Genomic DNA, 19,366 nt, shown 5'->3' on the forward strand with positions numbered 1-19,366 from the left:
ACCATTAATTTGCCAAATAAAGAACAGTTGCCTGCCCTAATGGATAGGTTACAATGGCGGCGCCACCGTCGCTTGTCGATAGTCATTTCGTTCCCACAATGCTCTGTTGTTTGTCAAGTCATGTACTTGAGGGTGTTCATGATAGTTTTATTACGGAATGGAGTGTTACTCCACTATTGGGGCGGGGGACAGGGGGAAGTGCTCCAGTTTTACTCAGTCACACGCATGATTGAGCGCATGAGTGGCTTCTGCAACAGAATCCCTTTCCTAACTGCACAGAGCTCAGTCCTCGATAAAATGACAGTTAATAAAGTAAAATATATTCGTGTTTTATGTGACCCGAAGGTTCATTGCCGTGCTCACAAGAGCCCGCCACGTGTCCCTATGTAGTCCTGTTAACTTGAGCTATATTTCAATATTGTCCTTCCGTCTACGTCTAGGTCTTCTAGTGATATGTTCTCTCCACGTCCTTGCCACTCCATCGCTCTCAGGTCCTTGTTTTCGCCTCACTCCGTGTTTTCACTTTAACGTGGGATACAGAACGCCAGGTGAAATTACAGTTTTGTGCTTTTTAATCTTTGCGTCTGTTTGTATCAGACTGGAAGACAAAGGATTCTCCCTTTTTATTCACCCGATTGTTTTGTTGTGTCTTATTGTTTTTGTTTTGTCTTACTGTTTTGTTGTGTCTTATTGTTTTTGTTGTGTCTCATTGTTTTGTTGTGTCTCATTGTTTTTGTTTTGTCTTACTGTTTTGTTGTGTCTTATTGTTTTTGTTTTGTCTTACTGTTTTGTTGTGTCTCATTGTTTTGTTGTGTCTTATTGTTTTTGTTTTGTCTTACTGTTTTGTTGTGTCTCATTGTTTTGTTGTTTCTTATTGTTTTTGTTGTGTCTTATGTTATTTGTGTCTTATTGTTTTGTTGTGTCTCATTGTTTTTGTTGTGTCTTATTGTTTTTGTTTTGTCTTACTGTTTTGTTGTCTTATTGTTTTTGTTGTGTCTTATTGTTTTGTTGTGTCTCATTGTTTTTGTTTTGTCTTACTGTTTTGTTGTGTCTTATTGTTTTTGTTTTGTCTTACTGTTTTGTTGTGTCTTACTGTTCTGTTGTTTCTTATTGTTTTTGTTGTGTCTTATTGTTTTTGTTTTGTCTTACTGTTTTGTTGTGTCTTATTGTTTTTGTTGTGTCTCATTGTTTTGTTGTGTCTCATTGTTTTTGTTGTGTCTTATTGTTTTTGTTTTGTCTTACTGTTTTGTTGTGTCTTATTGTTTTTGTTGTGTCTCATTGTTTTGTTGTGTCTTATTGTTTTTGTTTTGTCTTACTGTTTTGTTCTGTCTCATTGTTCTGTTGTGTCTTATTGTAGGACCACTGCCACCGGGTAAAAACCCATTTGCAGTCAAATAAATAATAATAACAATAAAAAATAATAATTTACTCCACGCAATAGTAATCTGTTATCCAAACGTTGGTTCGTACTTTGTTTAGTGACGCCATATCAACTGCGCAGTTTCTTATTCACATCAGCAACGTCAGGAGACATCGTGCTGTCATCTGATCAGAACTATTTTCCTGAGTGTCCAAATTTCTGTCTTACTTTTCTTGAAGGAAACCCTCTACATTGTCAATCTCCGTTTCTTTTTGTTCCCTGCGTGAAGGCCTGCATTTAAGAAGCGAGGTGGAGCTCGGAACAGGTAGCAGACATATTCCTTTCCTTCCTTCTTTCTTTCTTGTGTTCTTTCTTTTCTTTGCTTTTCTCGAATCAGCAGATTCCCATGGCACAGTCAGAAGAAATCGTATTAATTAGAGCGGCTGCCGCCAGTCGGCGCCACTGCGCCCCGCCCCCGTAATGAAACGGTCCGCACCACAAAGAAGTGGACCCCTGGGAATGTGTGTCATTGCTGGAGAGCAAAAAAAGATGCAGTGATATCGATATAAGGCAGCATCTGCCAACTGGCCAGTGCTGCCAACCACTGAGGCAGGTAGCGACTGGTTTCAGGCTGAAAATCCACTTTCCCGTTTCCCCTGCCAAACTCACGACAGTAGATGAGACATGACTAGAACTGAAGTTGGTCGCCCCTTGAAGTAGCGAGTTCACAACATGGGGGCCACAGTTCCACAATAAAGAAAGCATGTAGCTGAGCACATTAACAATGTTTCACGCTAGACAGAATTGTAAAGTACATTGTCACGTGACAACCCTCGCAGTGCGAGCTGTTAACTGAGGGTTAATGGCGCATGACGGCTTGCATCGCACCCCTACACAGCAGAATCAGCCATCACGTGGTGCATGTAGACTATGAAGCCAGTCCTCTTTATGTGTAGACTGTAATCCACCTCAAGGTGTGCAGATTATACAGCATTCTGTAGGTGCGTGTAGACTATAGGCACTCTGCATAAGTTCTGTAGACTCTCTGTGAGTGTCTATGCAGACAGGACAATGAGTGATCACTCAGATAAACAAAGTGTCGTCAGTGAATATCAGAACAAAATCAGTTTTTAAGAAGTGAATACTAGAGACGGACGTTTAACGCTACCATGTCGAAAAATAAGGCGTATCAGCAGAAACCACTAGGATCGTGGGTTTGTGTCCCAGCTCTTTTTCGAGTGAAGGCAGTTTACTCCATTTCTATCTCATTTCAAAGGGATGGCTATCAAATTAAAATAAATGTGGATCTGAGTAAAGGGTGGAAACATGTAGGCTTATTCCAATACGGAGTAGACCCGTAAATATTTTATAATTGCCTTTTTTAAAAGGAAATTTGTGGAAGGATGTGGTTGTAGCCTATTTAAGGATCTGTCTTAGCATTTACTTGATGTGACCGAGGTTGAACACGGAGATGTCAGAATAGCCAAGATTCGAACTCGGTACTTTTCACACATAAGCCAAGAGTCTTAACCACTCTCGAGTTGCTGTTGCAGACGGGTGGCTGTTCTTTTCGACCTAATCACATAACGACTGAGGTTTAAATAGAAGTGGCTGTCGGACGCTCCGCTTTAGGACTTGGAAGGCCCGAAAACGCGAGCGTTTGGCGCGTGCAGTCTCTGGAACAATAACACATTTGCTTCTTGATTCATCGCCCTGCTTCTTGGCACAGCCACTCTCGTAACTATTGCAGTGTCTTTCTTTCTTTCTTTCTTCCTTCCTTCCTCTATTTATGTCTTTGTTTATTTCTTTCTTCATTGTTTTCTTCGTTGCTTCCTTTCTTTCAACTTAGAGCTGCTCACGTGCCTTGTGACGCGTCGCTTTATTTATCATATTCGCTCCTGTTGACATATAGCCTGTAAATAGGCCTTCATCGTGGATGTAAGTAGAAGCAGGGCGGCTGTTTCTTCTTTAGCTTTCTTAACTTAAGTCCCTCTAGCCAGTCACAATTCAGAATCAGTCAAGACTTTACGAAACCTTTGCTCGTTTGTAGGTGGGCTCGGTTAGGTTGGTTAGGTTGGTTAGGTTATGTTGGGTTAGACTGGTTGGGTTAGGTTGGTTAGGTTAGATTGCTTAGGTTAGGTTAGGTTAGGTTAGGTTAGGTTGGTTAGGTTAGGTTAGACTGGTTGGGTTAGGTTGATTAGGTTGGTTAGGTTAGGTTGGGTTAGACTGGTTGGGTTAGGTTGGTTAGGTTAGGTTAGGTTAGGTTGGTTAAGTTAGGTTAGACTGGTTGGGTTAGGTTGATTAGGTAGGTTAGGTTGGTTAGGTTAGGTTAGACTGGTTGGGTTAGGTTGATTAGGTTGGTTAGGTTAGGTTAGACTGGTTGGGTTAGGTTGGTTAGGTTAGGTTAGAGTGGTTGGGTTAGGTTGATTAGGTTGGTTAGGTTAGGTTGGTTAGGTTAGGTTAGACTGGTTGGGTTAGACTGGTTGGGTTAGACTGGTTAAGTTAGGTTAGGTTAGATTAGGTTAGACTGGTTGGGTTAGGTTGGTTAGGTTAGACTGGTTGGGTTAGACTGGTTAAGTTAGGTTGGTTAGGTTAGGTTAGACTGGCTGTAGATCGGCCCATCGCAAGGCAAGGGCAGGATATCACAGTACTCATATTAGCCAGATATGCCTTCATCTGAATTCGAACCCCTCACTGACTCAGTTTATTTTTCTCTGTATTCACCACTACTAAGCATCGTCTAGTATTATGCAACATTTAGAGTGGGATCCTGACATACGTCGCCTCTCGAATTTCCTTTTTCTGAAAGAAAATTTCTTTTACAGCTTCACACAATTCCTCTACAGTTTTGTGCTTGTTTCCTGTTTCCACATCTAACACGCTTCTCCCCCAACTCGTGTCGAGTGCCCCACGTTTTGCGAACACCCGGCACGCAACGGAAGCGCTGTTCAAATCTCGCGGTGATCAAGTGGAATATTTCCTGCCTGACTGCGGCTAATTGTTGTGGTGGCAGGCGCATTGTTTCCCCACAATGCACATTAATTTGTTCTCTCCACCTCGCCAGCTGCTGCTCTCTTGTTTGCAGTTCACGTAACCGCCGGCAGGCACCAGCACACACCGTGTCGCCTAAAATCGCTTTTTGGACGAATATTTCGATTTTTGCTTGCGATTTATTGTGAAGCACAAAAATTCCTAATGTGCATTGTAATTGTATTGAGTGGTTACACGCCACACACAGTGATAATCATTTGTCACAATAATAATGATAATACCGCAAATTAACTAGATGCAGCTTTTCGACGCGTGGCGTGTATGGTTTGTTTCCCATCATTCATCGCGCGCCCATCTGTTTCCCGCCATCATGACGTCACCGATCGCCCTTTGTTCTGGCGGAAAATACTGTAACCGCTAATGATTTGCGCTGATCGTTAGGATGAAAGCTTTCGCGTGTTGACACGCAACGAAAGCTCTATGACAGTCAGCTGTTACGTGAATGGCGTGGAGAGATCAAATCGATATGTAAACGGCGAAACAATATCAGGAGCCAAACCTAATCATTTCTGAAGCAAACTCTGGACTTAGTCCAGGTCTGTAAAGATACGGATTCTTCCATCTCCCCACCACTGACACATAATGCATTGTTATGCATCAATAAGGACATTCTACGTCCGTCTAGGCTAACTTTGGTTGTGGTACTTAGAGAAACGCCGTCTTATAGTTATTCCTAATACCTTTAAACGCATATTACCTTACACTAGCATAAGAAAAGCTTGACTAACACAGGTTTAGTATTCATACTGACGCTAGTTTTTGTGATGAAACAAATATATCAGTCATGATTGCTGTAAAAATGGCACCGAATTTGGTTTTAGGGAGGAGAGGTATTGCACAAGAACCAAAAGGCGAATCTCCAGAGATTGTGGGAATTTGTTGAAGTTTCCCGGTGAGAAACGGGAAAGACTGTTAACCTTCTAGAGTTCCGTTCGGGGGACATTAGGTTACAACTATAAATCTCGAAGTTTATCCAAACAAATTACAGAAGGTTCACTTATCTTATTGTAATGCGTTCTTTCCTGTTTTGCGCATTTCATTGGTCATAAAGTTCTTTAATTGTTTATACGAATAATGTTGGACTTTATAGTTTATTGTTCTAGCAACACAGGAAGTCTGAGAGTAAAATGTATTAAGTAGGATGTGAGGTTTTCACGGCGGTGAGTACGAAGATGACTGTCTTATTGGTTGTAGAGCCGTTGTTACATCTACAGGTCTATGAGGACAGTCACGAACGTCCAAAAACACACGCACTCCTTTCAAATAACGGAAAAGAACATGTGAAAACTCTGTTCCCATCTCCCATAAAACACCCCGCGTCCCCGGTTACAAAGCTCAGTATGTCTGTTTAAAGAAACGATCCCAGGACCGAAAGAAACATATAAATAGCTCCTGCGGGCTAAAGCCCGAGTTATTGAGCGTTACATCATTTGGTGTTAATGGTTACCTTTGCTCCGTCAGAGAATTTTGGGTCTGACTTGTAAAAGAAAGTCGACGTCGTAACTTATTGTGAAAGCAATGACGATTTAATTTCTCAAAGATCATAATTTTCCATTCATGGGCTACTTAAAATGTGACGACGGCAAAGTGTTAAAGTTAGTTTTCCCTGTGAGTTTGTTTTCTGGTTTACGTGGTTCGCAACTTTGCGTCTGTAGTCTTTCAGTTCAGGAAACCGATGGATTTGCCTGCGGACTCCTACAAATTACCAATCGCTTTTCCATCCCGGTATGAAGGTAGTGTTGTCGGTTTAATATAGTGACTCTCAATTTTTTGGTGCCCGTGGTACATTTAACATGATCTTTTCTTTTTCCAGCACACTAGAATTATAATATAGAACTAAAATTTATAAAAAGAATACAACTATTTTTAGTAATGTCATTTATTGTATAGAAATATAAATTTATCGCTAACAGAAAGACGATGTGGTTTGGCTAATTACTAAAATATAGGCTACTCAGTTGCGGGTAATAATGTGATAAAACATTTACTAGATTTTTTAATTTGCATACCTAATTTTATGTAATTATTTTTCTAATCAGAGCCTCGCTCGCTTGGCTAAAGCTTGAACCGGTTGAAAAACACAGCTTTAATATTTTAGAACCCTAATTTGAACACGCGTGTGGATCGGTCACGTTTCCCTGTACATAGATTTATTTATTTTCCCCCAAACATACAAATGCAAGGCAAGTTTTCGGGTTCCTTTAGCGACGACTGTCAAGATGACTTGTCTTCTGAGAAGTTGTGCCGTGTAGTCTGGTATAAATTTACCGATGTTTCAGATGTACTTACTGCGTCCTTTATCAGGAGTATCTCCCTCATAATTGAGACAATAAATATCTCTGCAACATCGGCGCAACATCCCAGAAGACAGTCATCTTCGTACTAGGATTAGAAACACTGAGATCCCTACTCTTGACAATACCGGTGTGAAGTAATCTGTCATACCATTCCTCAACTGGTTTCTTGCTGGTACAAGTTGTACCAAGATAAGATACGAACTCAGAATTGTCGAAGGTAAAACCTATGTCTTATTGTATCAGAACCATATCGATGTTCTGTTCGAAGAGAACGCAACCCGCCTCTCTAGTAAGAGACTGTGCGTTATGTTGTTTTCTGTTGAACTCCTCAAAGAATCGAATCTTCGTAGCGAGAACATCGATTAATTCTGAACAGAAAGTCACTGATGCTGCTGCATTATTCATGCGTGCGTTATCGTCTTATGCTGCCTGTTTAAAAAGTTAAATGTGGGACCAGATCACGAAACGAGCGTAATTGCATCCTTCCTTACATTTAATTGGTTTCATTTGCAAGTCCACGAGGCACTCAGCACATTTGTATACATTGTGTTGTTAATAAGTAAGCGGATCTTAATCGGCGGGGTCAGAGAAACTCCGTGGTGGATTTTGTATTTAGGTTACTTTATAAGACCCCCTCTAGCCTCCGCTATAATATGAGAATACAGTCCTGTAACCTCCGACCAGCAATCAAGTCACTGTTCTGCAAACAGCAAATGTACTAGGGGGCTCTTCACACCCTCACAACACAACCAATGGACCAATGATCATTTTAGGGATGTCTATTGTGTGATGGGGTTTTACAGACCCCAAAGATTTTTTCACTCAAGCATGTCGCTGCATTATAAACATCAACATTGCTGCGGGATTTCTCAGATTAAACTGGTCAGTGTTCCCAATAGAGACGTAAGTGTCTCACAGGCACTGAGGATTTTGTGCGCTCCTCACAAAAGTGAAATGGGAATACAGCGATTTGCGTGTCCTGTATTAAGCGACTGGAAAGTATTTTAATTTACAGATCGCTACTCATCGTTTTGGTGATGGACCAATGGTTAATGATAGTGGTATTTGCCAGACCCCACCACGTCACTGCAGTTTGCCTCACTTTCGAAACTGTAAACCAGCAGTTCAGTTCATTCCTCAGAATTATGTGAAGAACACAAACATAGCAATGAAAATTAGGCAAGAATAGGTAATTAAAAGCACAATTGAGAGATGGGATTTAGAATTAAATGCTAAAATACAGAAGATTTCACACACAAAAAGAAGTGAAAGTCAGTAACCTAGCACAAGACAATAATAGTTGTAAGAGAACGAGAATGATGGAAGATTTCATTTTCTATAATAAGTTAAAAGCGTCATGTTTTTAAAGAGTATTTTTAAAAAGAATTTTAGCACGTGAAACAATCGATGACGATATCTTAACGAGACGTTTCTACTAATTATTAGGCCCTTATAGAAAACGTTTCATTGCCAACATTTGACTGTGTGAACAAAGAATCGAAACTTTGCAGTTTGCAAAATATATAAAATAATATTTTTATTTTCTGTCTATACACAAACTTAAAATAATGTTGTTTAAAATTATCTAAAATTATAACATTCTCATTAGACACTGCATCATGTTACATTTTTTTTTTTAAACATGATGCAGTGTCTAATGAGAATGTTATAATTTCAGATAATTTTAAACAACATTATTTTAAGTTTGTGTATAGACGGAAAATAAAAATATTGTATCAATAAAACACAAACATGACGCAATTAAGATATAAATTATATAAAATAAGTTTATAAACATAGTGAATACAGGCTTACATCGGCGTACCAACACCACGTTATGTTACTGGTAGTAGATTACGAACATGAAGAATACTAGCCCACATGGGGAAAGAGTAAATAAGCGAGTAGCTTCTTTCAAGGAAACCTGTCTGTGGGATGCTTAGCACACGTCAACTCTAGGAAGTTAACACAATTAGCTAGTTATGTCCACACGACGTTACTACCCAGAAGACCAACATCGACATCGTCAACTTCTTGAGATCTGAGATCTTAAAAATAAATTATTAATTTACCTGCCAGTAAAATTCCTCTCAGTAGTAATGTTTGTTTGGGAAAATGTTTGTATGTTTATATGTGAAATAATATACTTGTAACAACAATCATTTAATATATAGACCATTGAGTTATGCAGAATTGCATAAAAAAACAGACATTGTATAAATAGTTTTCCAACGATAGATTATACAAGTTTGCCAATGGTAAAATGTTAACTTCGTTATATCACTAATTTCGCAGCCTGTACACAGTTAAATAATTCTGTTAACTTCCTAGAGTTGGCGTTTGGATGGCTCATTTATTTGTATCAGTCATAAATTAACATCAACGCCGATGAGGTGCTCAAAATTGCGAACACAGCATATGGAAAATGTGTGCAGTGCTGCTACAAAGTGAAGTATCATCCCTCTCTCGTTTATTGCTAACGGTAGTACCGAACAAAAAGTTTGGCACTATTTATTTTTTCCACTAATTTTTTTATATATTTTCTGTGCGGTTGGCAGGCTGTGTTGCAAAGTACCGACTTCGAGAGTTAACAAAGAATGGATACATTTCTTAACTTATTACTGTTATCATCATCATCATCATAAGTACTTCTATGATGAGGCGCTGAATTAGTGTATGATGACGCACATTAAAAAACGTTTTAGTTTGTTTGGGTTTTGTAATACCATGTGAAAGTAATGTGAAACAGTAACTTTTATTCCTGATACATAGGTGTAGGCCCAGGTGTAAGAAAACATATATTACAATTAAGTTTTATGTTTGTTCTGCCATCTATTGACGGAGATAGTGAACTTTCATAGGCTTGTGTCGATGGATCGCGATTCCCAGTTACGCGTAGCCAATATTGGAATATTATATCTATGATCTACGTAGAATTTAAGGCAAATTAATGATAATTTAATGAACTGTTAATTCATACGGTCATCACAATTAAGAATTCACAGTAAAGTTCCCAAATTATATTTGCTGAATTGTATGTTGAAATTTAACATATTTTATTTTATCAGTTTCTAATTCAAATTTAATAAGTAGCAGATATATTTATGTAAAATGAGAGGTTAGGACAGAATAAATAAAAAATTCAATCATTGTACGTTTTCGTTTATTAGTATTCTTGAAAGAAACATTGTAATTAACTCTAAACATCGTAACTTCAAACTATTTTGCTAATATGGTACGTCTATTTATTTTTTTACGTTGGTAGAGTGCTGACCTTTGTTTGCTATGTAACTAGGAGTTAGGTTATGTGCTATCTTGTAACACGTGTAATGCAGTGATATTGATATATTTAGTTCATACGGGGTTGTAGCACTTGATGTTCAAAGCAATACATCAGGTAACTAATACGAAATGGCATCGGATTTAAGTGAAAAGGTACTAGAATATCTAGATCAGCATGGAAGTGTTGATACATTGGATCTGGCAGAATTCGTGCAGGAAGATCACCAGAAAGTTGTTGGCTCTGTGAAAAGTCTGCAAGCAGCAGGTGATTTAATAACAGTAGAGCAGCAGATCCATAAAAGATGGGAACTGACAGATGAAGGGAAAACAGTTGTAGAGAAAGGAAGCCATGAAGCCCTTGTTTACTATGCTGTTCCAGTAGAAGGAATTTCTCAGTCAGTCATTATGCAAACTGTCCCTAATGCCAAGGTAGGATTCAGTAAGGCAATGTCATCAGGTTGGATAACAGTTACTAAACATGCAGGAGAGGCAGTTGTAAGAAGAAAAGTGGATGACATTAAGGACACAGTTCAAGAGTCTCTAAAGCTCATTGTGGGCAGTACTCCCAATGCAGTCACAGATGCACAGAAACAGGAATATAAGAAGAGAAGGCTTCTTCAGGAAGTGGTAACAAAAAGCTTTCTGTTAGGGAAAGGGGTAGATTTTAGTATATCTGTGGAAAAACCAGAAACAGAGCTAACACAAGAAATGATTGCAAGTGGTTGTTGGAAAGAGAGGAAGTTCAAACCTTACAATTTGGATTCCTTAGGTATTGCCCCAGAGCGTGGACACCTACACACTCTGCTTAAGGTGCGTGATGAGTTTCGTCAGATCTTCTTGGAGATGGGTTTCTCTGAAATGCCAACCAACAATTTTGTGGAGAGTTCATTCTGGAATTTTGATGCTCTCTTTCAACCCCAGCAACACCCAGCAAGGGATGCACATGATACATTCTTCATCTCTGAACCCAAGTTAAGCACAAAGTTTCCTTCTGACTACCTAGAACATGTGAAGCAGGTACACAGTGAAGGTGGATATGGGTCACAGGGTTATGGCTATGAATGGAAGATTGAAGAGGCCCAGAAGAACCTATTGAGAACACATACCACAGCTGTAAGTGCACGGATGTTGTATCAGCTTTCACAGAAGGAATTTCATCCTGCAAAATATTTCAGCATCGACCGTGTCTTCCGAAATGAAACATTGGACGCCACTCACCTGGCAGAGTTCCATCAAGTAGAGGGTTTGATTGTAGACCATAATCTAACTTTGGGAGACTTGATAGGTACTCTGTATGAATTCTTCAAGAAATTGGGCATTACACAACTGAACTTCAAACCAGCTTATAACCCATACACAGAACCAAGCATGGAGATTTTCTGCTACCACACTGGCCTACATAAGTGGATAGAAGTTGGTAACTCTGGGGTGTTCCGGCCTGAAATGCTTCTGCCAATGAGTCTTCCAGAAGATGTAAATGTAATTGCATGGGGACTGTCCTTAGAACGACCGACTATGATCAAATATGGTTTGAACAATATCCGTGACCTTGTTGGTCCTAGAGTGAACATACAAATGGTTCATGACAATCCAATCTGTAGACTTGAAAAGTAGAAATGTCTTAGAGCAATGGTCATGCATGGTGATTGGCAATTTTATGTCATTGGAACTCTTCCTCACACACTTGTGCTACATCTGTTACAATAGTATTCCTACAGGGGGCATGAAATGTGGCATTCAGCATTCATTTCTTGGAGTAATGTTGTTGCAACACACTAACACATTGTTACCCTTGTATTAAGTTATTTATCTTTCGAGTTTTAATACTCATTGCTGTCTTACTTTTGATTAATGGGTATGATATGTTTTTTAGTCTCTGCAATTATATTGAAATCTGTGTTCTGTGGTTGGCTAGTTGGAACTTTGGTTGTACTACTCCGAGAATGGTCTACTAACCTGGGTTTAAATACGTGTCAGAATTCATTAAGTAACAGTAGAACCCTCATTATAATATGTTTGGAGTTCCCTTTAGTTGTTTTTAATAGTAGAACCCTAAACAAATTCCTGCATTGGTAGTTAACTCTAAAATCAAACACAGCTGTTTATGCCAGTATATATTCAATCATGTATTCAAAAAGCATTCCACATGATCCACTCATCTCATACTCCTTGATTTCATAAGCTTAAAAATTTATGATGGTGCATACACATTATGAAGCTGTATATTATGCAGTTTTCTCCAGGTTCCTGTCACTCAACCTTCATAGTCCAATCATCCTCCTTTGTTCCCTATTCTAAAACTTCCTCATTTTGTGTTTTTCCCTTAATATTTGAGACAGTTTTACAACTGTATGAAAAAATAAATTATTTTACAGTTTCTTATATTTTAATAATTATGTTTTTAGATAGATGGGAAGACAACAAAATCTGAACTGCATTGTAGCAGGCTACTCTAAGTTAATCTGCTCGTAATTTCTTTATAAATACAATTTTGAATGTAAGGTTTGAGGTTTTCACAGCGGTGAGTATGAAGAATTCTGTCTTCTGGGTTGTTGTGCTGTGTAGTCTGGTCGATGTTAACTAACGTTTCAGAGGTCATACTGCCTCCGTCATCAGGCAGTATGACCTCTGAAACGTTGGTTATCATCGACCAGACTACACAGCACAACAACCCAGAAGACAGAATTCTTTACAATTTTGAATGTTTGTTATTCTTCCCGAATATTTTAATTTTACATTTTTAAGGACTGTATTAGCTTTGTTTACATTATGATTTTGTTCTGTAGTCAGTAGATTGCACATGAACATGTACTTTGTTTTCCCCTGTGTTTTCTTCTGGATCAGCTTCCATACTAGAATTTGATAGGTCTTGTGTGTTTTTCTTTATAGTATTTTTGTTTTTGCACAATAAATGAACATTACTGACGTAGTACAGAAGTTGACTTGTTTCTTTCAGTTCTAATCCTGCCTTGTTTGTCTTTGACTGTAATGGTTAAGAAATTTAAGAAACATGTTTGGAACTATGCATATAATAATAATTCTTGCATATTCTCTAGAATTTGACTCTTGACCTATGTGAATGGTGGCAGTGATGTCATAGATGTTGGGTGTATGACACTGCATTATTTGGGTTTCTGCATTCCACATTGGTGTTTATTGTAGGTACAAATGTATTATTGCAATGCCAACCATTTTACACAGCAGAAAATTATTTCAGTTTATTAAAACTTAGCAATGTAAGAAGGGTTTTACATTATGAACTAATATTTTATGTGATTGCTTTCTTTGAGGAAAATGATAAAAAGTTTGATTTGGGCTTCATAAATCAAAATGAAATGCACCAAGCAGTTTGAGTGCTAGTCTCCAGTAAAAGTAAGAGTAGAGTACAAAATATAAAAACCCGTTAAGTAGTTTTGAGGGTGAATAGTTAGATGACTTCTCCATTATGCGTTAATTTGATGAAAATGCAATGGTGATAAGATTTTTATCGTTTTACAGGCTTCTTATTTATAATTGATTGTTCCGTTTTATGTTTTCATTGACTTCAGTGATAACAACTCAGTTCTTTACGAGTGTGTGCATATATACGTACAGCACATACTTTAAGGGTAATCCATGGTGTTGAATACTACGCGACATACTTATTGTTAACGGTTTAAATACAATTTTGATATATTTAATACTACATGTCTAAACTGAGTGTTCTTGTTGGTAGATTTCTTTTGCCTTTGTATGGTTCGTAATGTTGGCAACGCTAGTATGCTGGTACTAGTTTGTAAAGATGACGGGGGATAATTTTGAATGGTTTAGAACCACAGTGATAAATATTTCATCCGATGATTTGAATAGAATACGGCTTTTATCGGAACTGAAGTTAGCATTTGGTGCACTAAATAATGTTCAACGGAATTCAGTTGTACACATTTTACAATTGGACCATATATTTGACTGCTTGAATTCATCAGAGACGTAAGATAATATTGTTTTCTTGGATGTAGTTTTATTCGAGTGCATATAGACTGTACTGAATAAGTACTTAAAGCATTGCGGTATCAGTATTGTGATCTCAGAATCTGCCCCTTTTGAAAAGGAAATAGGTTATGTTTACAGGTTTTATGTTTTGGATTTTTCTTTATAAGTGAGGAAATAACCAAACTTTCGAAAAATTCCCTGTTTGTTTAACAATATGATGCCACTTAGAGGGGCCATATAGCTTCGAAAGTGAAATGTGGTATAGACCTAGTTGATGGCGGTGTATGCGAGTAGGAGGAGATGTTGACTATTGTGTAATTTGCTATGGGAACTGAATGAAACACTTGCCATACTCTGTTCCTGTACAGGTTTTCAGTTCCTCCAATTGCATGATGACCATTATTTCATGGACTGTTCAAGAGATACTAGATTAATTTATTATTTTAATTTCACAGAGAACAGGTTGAACTGACATGTGAAGTGTTGTCTCTGCTGTTATCAGCCCTAGAACCAAGTCTTATATTTGGGCAGTATGAGGAGGCAATGTGTAGAGCTCTTGGCCACCCTGCACCATGTGTCAAACAGTTTGTCATTAATGAGGCAAGTATGGTGTCATGTGTCATCAGAATGGGAAATAATTTCCAGTATTTAGCTACAAACCTCAGCTCTTTTATATTCTGTGAAGATTATGTTTTATTGTGATGAATTTGAACCATAGGCATAACAAGGTGCACTAAGACTCTTTTTAATTTGTTGTAGAATGGTAAACATGAAGAATTAGCTTGTGTCAAGGATGTGACAAGGCTCCAGAAATAGTACTAAAATGTACCGGCCACTTCATAGTCTTCAGTAACAGAAAGTTATATTATTTAACTTAAGTTATTTGGAGTATGTCAATTGCCATGGACTTGTCTGAATCTTTTTCTTCCTTTTTTTTGGGGGGGGGGGGGTTGTTATGTTCTAAGTAGAAGCAGAATCCCTTTGGATCTTGTTGAATGCAAGTTAGCATAGGTTGTCAGTATGCAGAATATTAGTTTTTGTGCTGGAAACTGATTGAGAGTGCTGCCCACAGATACAGCGTGCTGTGAGTCATGGTGACCTTATGCAGCTACTCAGTCAACAGGAGGAGGCGATCCTGCTGTCTGTAGTTGCTTGCATCTATCATGATGACATGTCTGTTGCCACTAGTGCCGTGTCTTTGTTGGTGCGGCTGGGATCCTCTTTAGTAGGACTCGGCATGCTGTACACTACACCCATGGTGCAAGCCCTCAAGGAGGCCATGATGCAGCAAGACATCATCCGCTTTAGAGTGTATGAGGTAAAGTCAGCTGTGAATTAGTTTGTTAAAACTGTTTGTGCTTATGTTAGCCATTGCTCATGTATCGTACAAGTATTATGAGCAAGTGGTTGAATTATCTGAGTGGAGCAGGTGTTTCCAGCCGGACTTATACGGAAACCTCATTTTGTTCTGACCCTTCTCCCCACTCATTCCTTATTTGCCTTCCAAGGTAACATGCTTGTACAGTATTTTTCCCATATTTAGTCATGATTTTATATTTTTTTCAGGTTTGAATTTTGTGAAATGATGGGATAGGACAGAATCTAAAGAAATAGGTTGGGTAGGTGTGAGGTGGTGAAAGATGGGGTTTTGCCATTACATCAGTGTATGTAGAGGTTCTGTAACAAAATTTATCAAACAGCTGAAGACCTATTAACTGCTCAAGGAAGACTTGTACATCAAAGTTACGGTTGGCTGCTTTCTGTGTTCAGGTTGTGACTGATGTAGCGGTGCACTCAGATGCTGGTCTACAGGCTGGACATGTCAGTGGTTTGCTCCCTGCTCTTATAGCTGAGCTGCACAGCTCAGACATCCTGCTACAGATGAATGTTCTATCGCTGCTGACAAAGCTGGCCCTGTGCGAGCATGGCTTTCAGTACCTGCAGCAGCATGGCATTTTGAATGCACTCGCCAACAAGGTGACAGCTGTCAGTGAGGATCCACTTGCCTCTCTCATGCTGCCAGGTACATCTGTGTATTTGCATGTTGCTCTTATTCATTACATGCTGTGTTGCATATGAAGCAGTCTCTGCTATCAGTAGTTCTCTTGCAAAATTTTCAGTCAGTTAGTGCTGTAAGTCAATCAAGAGCTAGTGTAATGTCTACATGGATTACTGTCTTTGTTGCAGGATTGATAAAGTTTTTTGGTAATATGGCACAGTCATGGCCGAAGGAGGTATTTGCGGAGTACCCCAGAGTGGTTATGGCTTTGTTTGAAACTTTTGACAACCCTGATCTTGTGTTACTTGGAGTTGCGATGGAGACTGTTGGTTATATTGGTACCACCGTTGAGGGGAAGTACATGTTGGAGAGCCTAGGTATGTCACTTTTTTCCAGTTGTAAGGCTCTTGTCTGTTTGGCATTTTGTGTTTCATGTTTGGAGCTGACTTCTAATTGCACAGTAATATTGACAAACTATTCTGATCCTAATTTTGGCAATGTCTTCTGAAGAGGTTGAACAGAGCTCCAGAAATACACTTAATACTGGCAAGTTAATGGGGACTGATGGTGAGTACATTTCAACTTCAGTCTGCATATATTCAGATTTATTTATTACCTAGGGCAGACTGAAGAATTAATGAATGCATACTTTTGTTTCTAATATTGACATCTTATGTTGAATTTTTCAATATTCTATATAGATATATTTGTATCAAGCAGGTTGTGAAACTGTAGTGAGTAGATTTTAAGTTTCTGGGGCTGTGACTTCATAGTCTTATATGTAGATGCACAATAAAAGTCAGTATGATTTTGTTATTTATTGGTTTAAAAGTCGCACAAGTTGTGCCCAAAACTTACATCCAATACAAAAGTTTAATTTATAATATTGTAATATTGTAATTGTAAAATTAATATTATGTGGGAGACCTAGCCATTGAAGGACAGATAATATTAATCTGGTTGGATATAGATTATGGGAGTGTGGACTGTACTAAACAGGCTCATAATAAAGGGTGTGGTGGCTGGCTTTTGCAAGACAGGTCTTGACCAGCTTAATAAAATTAGACTCCTGTCTCTTTCAGGTGACACTATGAGCCATACGATGAAGAAGTTGGCACACAAGATTACAAATTTGCCCACAGTGTTAAGGGTACGTGCTCTGAACACTGTTGCCAACCTCTTGGAGCTGAAGGTAATGCTTCAGTCAAGTAACCAACCCTTGATTTGCCTATTGAGATGCTGTTTCTGCTCACTGTCATGAAATATATATCTTGGCTGGACCTGTGCCATTGAGTGTTCTGGAATTGTCTCTGCAGCACTACTACTAACATTGGCAACATGAAGCTTACAGGTTATCTCAATCTGCTGCTGATACTTTGTCACAATTATCCAATGTGTCATAATTGTTTGCCATAGCTTAGGAATGGGCAACTTTGAATGTACAGAATGAAACTTATTTAATTTATGAGAATGTCCTAGGAAGATGCAAGTGTAGATTTTTGTAGCTCACATTTACTTCATGTGGCTTCAATCTTCTTTACAAAGCTTATAGATACCAACAACCATGACTTATCTTCTGAAGAATGTACAAAAATTCAGAAAATATTGACTTACTAGGGTCTACAAGTGTTTCCTCAAATATTGTTTGATTGTATGTTTGCATAACAATCATTCAGTGAAATTTCTGCCAGGGTGGTGCCTCAGATGGTATTATAAGCATGTGTCTCATGTCTGTGGTCCTCTCCATGAAGGTGGTACAATATTTGTGTCAGAGGTGTGTTCCACAGGTTTCAGATCAAGACACACAGTCACTGACCCTTACAAGGTCTTGGTTTGAGCAGTTGGCACCCAACCCCATGGAGCTGGTAATGTCAGTATGCCGTCAGCCATTCACTGAGCTGCGGTTGGCAGGCCTGCAAGTTCTGCAGGTTTTGGCAGAGCAGCCATGGGGTCAGGAAAGCATCAATGATACTCCAGGTAGTAATTCATTATCATCACACATAAATTTTTCTTGTATCTCCATGAGGTTTTTCTGAGCAGTAGAGAGACCTATCAGTCTCAGCAAGCCCATTTTAGCCTTTGAAAGCTATTTTATATGAAGGATATTGTGACGTGGCGTCATAAGAGCCGAAGGCTAGCACTGGAGAGGAGGGGCCACCTAACTCCCCTCCCCGCTCTGGTGTGGCGCCTAGGGCTGAGAGTGGATCGTGTGTGTGTGTGTGTGTGTGTGTGTGTGTGAAGAGCACTGGGTTCGTGGACTGTGGTGGCTGAGGAACCAGCATGCTGAGGGCCGAAGGCTGTATGTGGAGAGCACCAAGCTTGGGGGACTAGGATGGCTTGAAGGACAGTGCATGTGATCTAAAGAGAGAGTGTGTGTGTCATGTGTAGAGACAGAGACCCAAAAACTGAATTAGGAGAGTTGCCTGTATGTGTAGACTCTGTAAACTGATTTATTCCCAATAAATCAAGGTTGACATAGAGCCCAAGCAATAGTCGATCTGATTTTATCTGATTGATATATCTGAATTCCATTTGAAACATGTGATTCAGATAATATTAAATGTAATATTTTTAAAACTGATGTTTAAGTAAAATTGCCAAAGGTTTTAAAGTATTTTTACTTTAACTTTATTAAGAATTTTGAATACTACATTTCCTAAAAGTGCTTGAGTCCAGCTTTAGAGTACATGTAAAATAGTAGCCCAAACAGGCCATGGTGGTTTGAGGGTATATTTTGGATTTGGATTTTATTAAGTAATTCCAACATTGACTTTTGTCAAAATCTGTTATAGTGTGGAAATTCTGTCACAGTCTATATTTTGACTTGTATGTGTAATGTGGTTGTCCAAAGTAGCCAGTATAATTTACAAATTTTTATTTATTACAGATTCACAAATTTTATTTTAGTAAACAGAAATTTCTTGTGGCATGATCTTTATACTAAGTTTCATGAGAATTGGTCAGTTAATTAAATGTTTACTGAGTGGACATACACAGAGTATAAGAAAATGGTGCATTGTTATAAAGCAACATGTTTCAGGTTTGATCGAGTTCCTGCTGGATCGAGCAATTGAGACAAACAAGCTCTGTAAGGATGCAAAGTTTGAAGTAGTGAAGATAATAGCAGAGTCCCCAACAGCTGCCACCTCATTTGGAAATGTCACATTATTGCGGTTCCGTGAGTTTATGCACGAAGGCCCATTCTATGTGCAAGCACAGACGGAGGTGGCCATAGAGGGTGCCTCATGATGTGCCTCAACGTTGAGTGTGTATGTGTCATTGTAAAGAAATGTATAGAATATATTAAAAATGCGATTCATATCATATCCTGCCATGGTTCTTGCTTCCATGCTTCCTACCATACTCTCCATGCCAAACACTTTTATTGCCTGGGAAAGTGTCACA

General features: G+C 38.7%; 3 protein-coding genes across 3 annotated transcripts in view; all 3 read left to right on the forward strand.

Moving 5' to 3' along the window:
• Positions 1 to 14,552, forward strand: part of LOC110838979 (ATP-dependent DNA helicase DDX31) — a 108,157-nt gene extending 93,605 nt beyond the window's left edge. Inside the window, exon 12 of the mRNA XM_087353043.1 lies at positions 14,418 to 14,552. Coding sequence (XP_087209169.1) covers position 14,418 — 1 coding nt within the window. The 3' untranslated portion in view covers positions 14,419 to 14,552. The remainder of the gene's footprint in view (positions 1 to 14,417) is intronic.
• Positions 9,819 to 12,927, forward strand: LOC110838981 (phenylalanine--tRNA ligase alpha subunit). Its single transcript, XM_022082706.2, has one exon. The coding sequence runs from the start codon at positions 10,120 to 10,122 to the stop codon at positions 11,602 to 11,604; it is 1,485 nt and encodes a 494-aa protein (XP_021938398.1). The 5' UTR covers positions 9,819 to 10,119; the 3' UTR covers positions 11,605 to 12,927.
• LOC110838980 (26S proteasome non-ATPase regulatory subunit 5) lies at positions 13,527 to 19,287 on the forward strand. Its single transcript, XM_022082704.2, has 8 exons — positions 13,527 to 13,959; positions 14,418 to 14,562; positions 15,035 to 15,280; positions 15,733 to 15,985; positions 16,150 to 16,338; positions 17,044 to 17,153; positions 17,749 to 17,938; positions 19,002 to 19,287. The coding sequence occupies exons 1-8, from the start codon at positions 13,772 to 13,774 to the stop codon at positions 19,208 to 19,210; spliced, it is 1,530 nt and encodes a 509-aa protein (XP_021938396.2). The 5' UTR covers positions 13,527 to 13,771; the 3' UTR covers positions 19,211 to 19,287.
• Positions 19,288 to 19,366: the final 79 nt, after the last annotated feature.

Source organism: Zootermopsis nevadensis, unplaced genomic scaffold (assembly GCF_977971745.1).
Source record: "Zootermopsis nevadensis isolate Lab colony 2312 unplaced genomic scaffold, Znev_1.0 Znev_ptg000002l, whole genome shotgun sequence".
NCBI classification, from domain to species: domain Eukaryota; kingdom Metazoa; phylum Arthropoda; class Insecta; order Blattodea; family Termopsidae; genus Zootermopsis; species Zootermopsis nevadensis.

Bases quoted from the DNA above. Each gene is read 5' to 3' on its own strand.
- LOC110838981 (XM_022082706.2), top strand. From the start codon at position 10,120: ATGGCATCGGATTTAAGTGAAAAGGTACTAGAATATCTAGATCAGCAT.
- LOC110838980 (XM_022082704.2), top strand. From the start codon at position 13,772: ATGACGGGGGATAATTTTGAATGGTTTAGAACCACAGTGATAAATATT. The intron at 13,960-14,417 runs GTAAGATAATAT...TTAATTTCACAG, and splicing joins TGCTTGAATTCATCAGAGAC to AGAACAGGTTGAACTGACAT. The intron at 15,986-16,149 runs GTACATCTGTGT...TCTTTGTTGCAG, and splicing joins TGCCTCTCTCATGCTGCCAG to GATTGATAAAGTTTTTTGGT.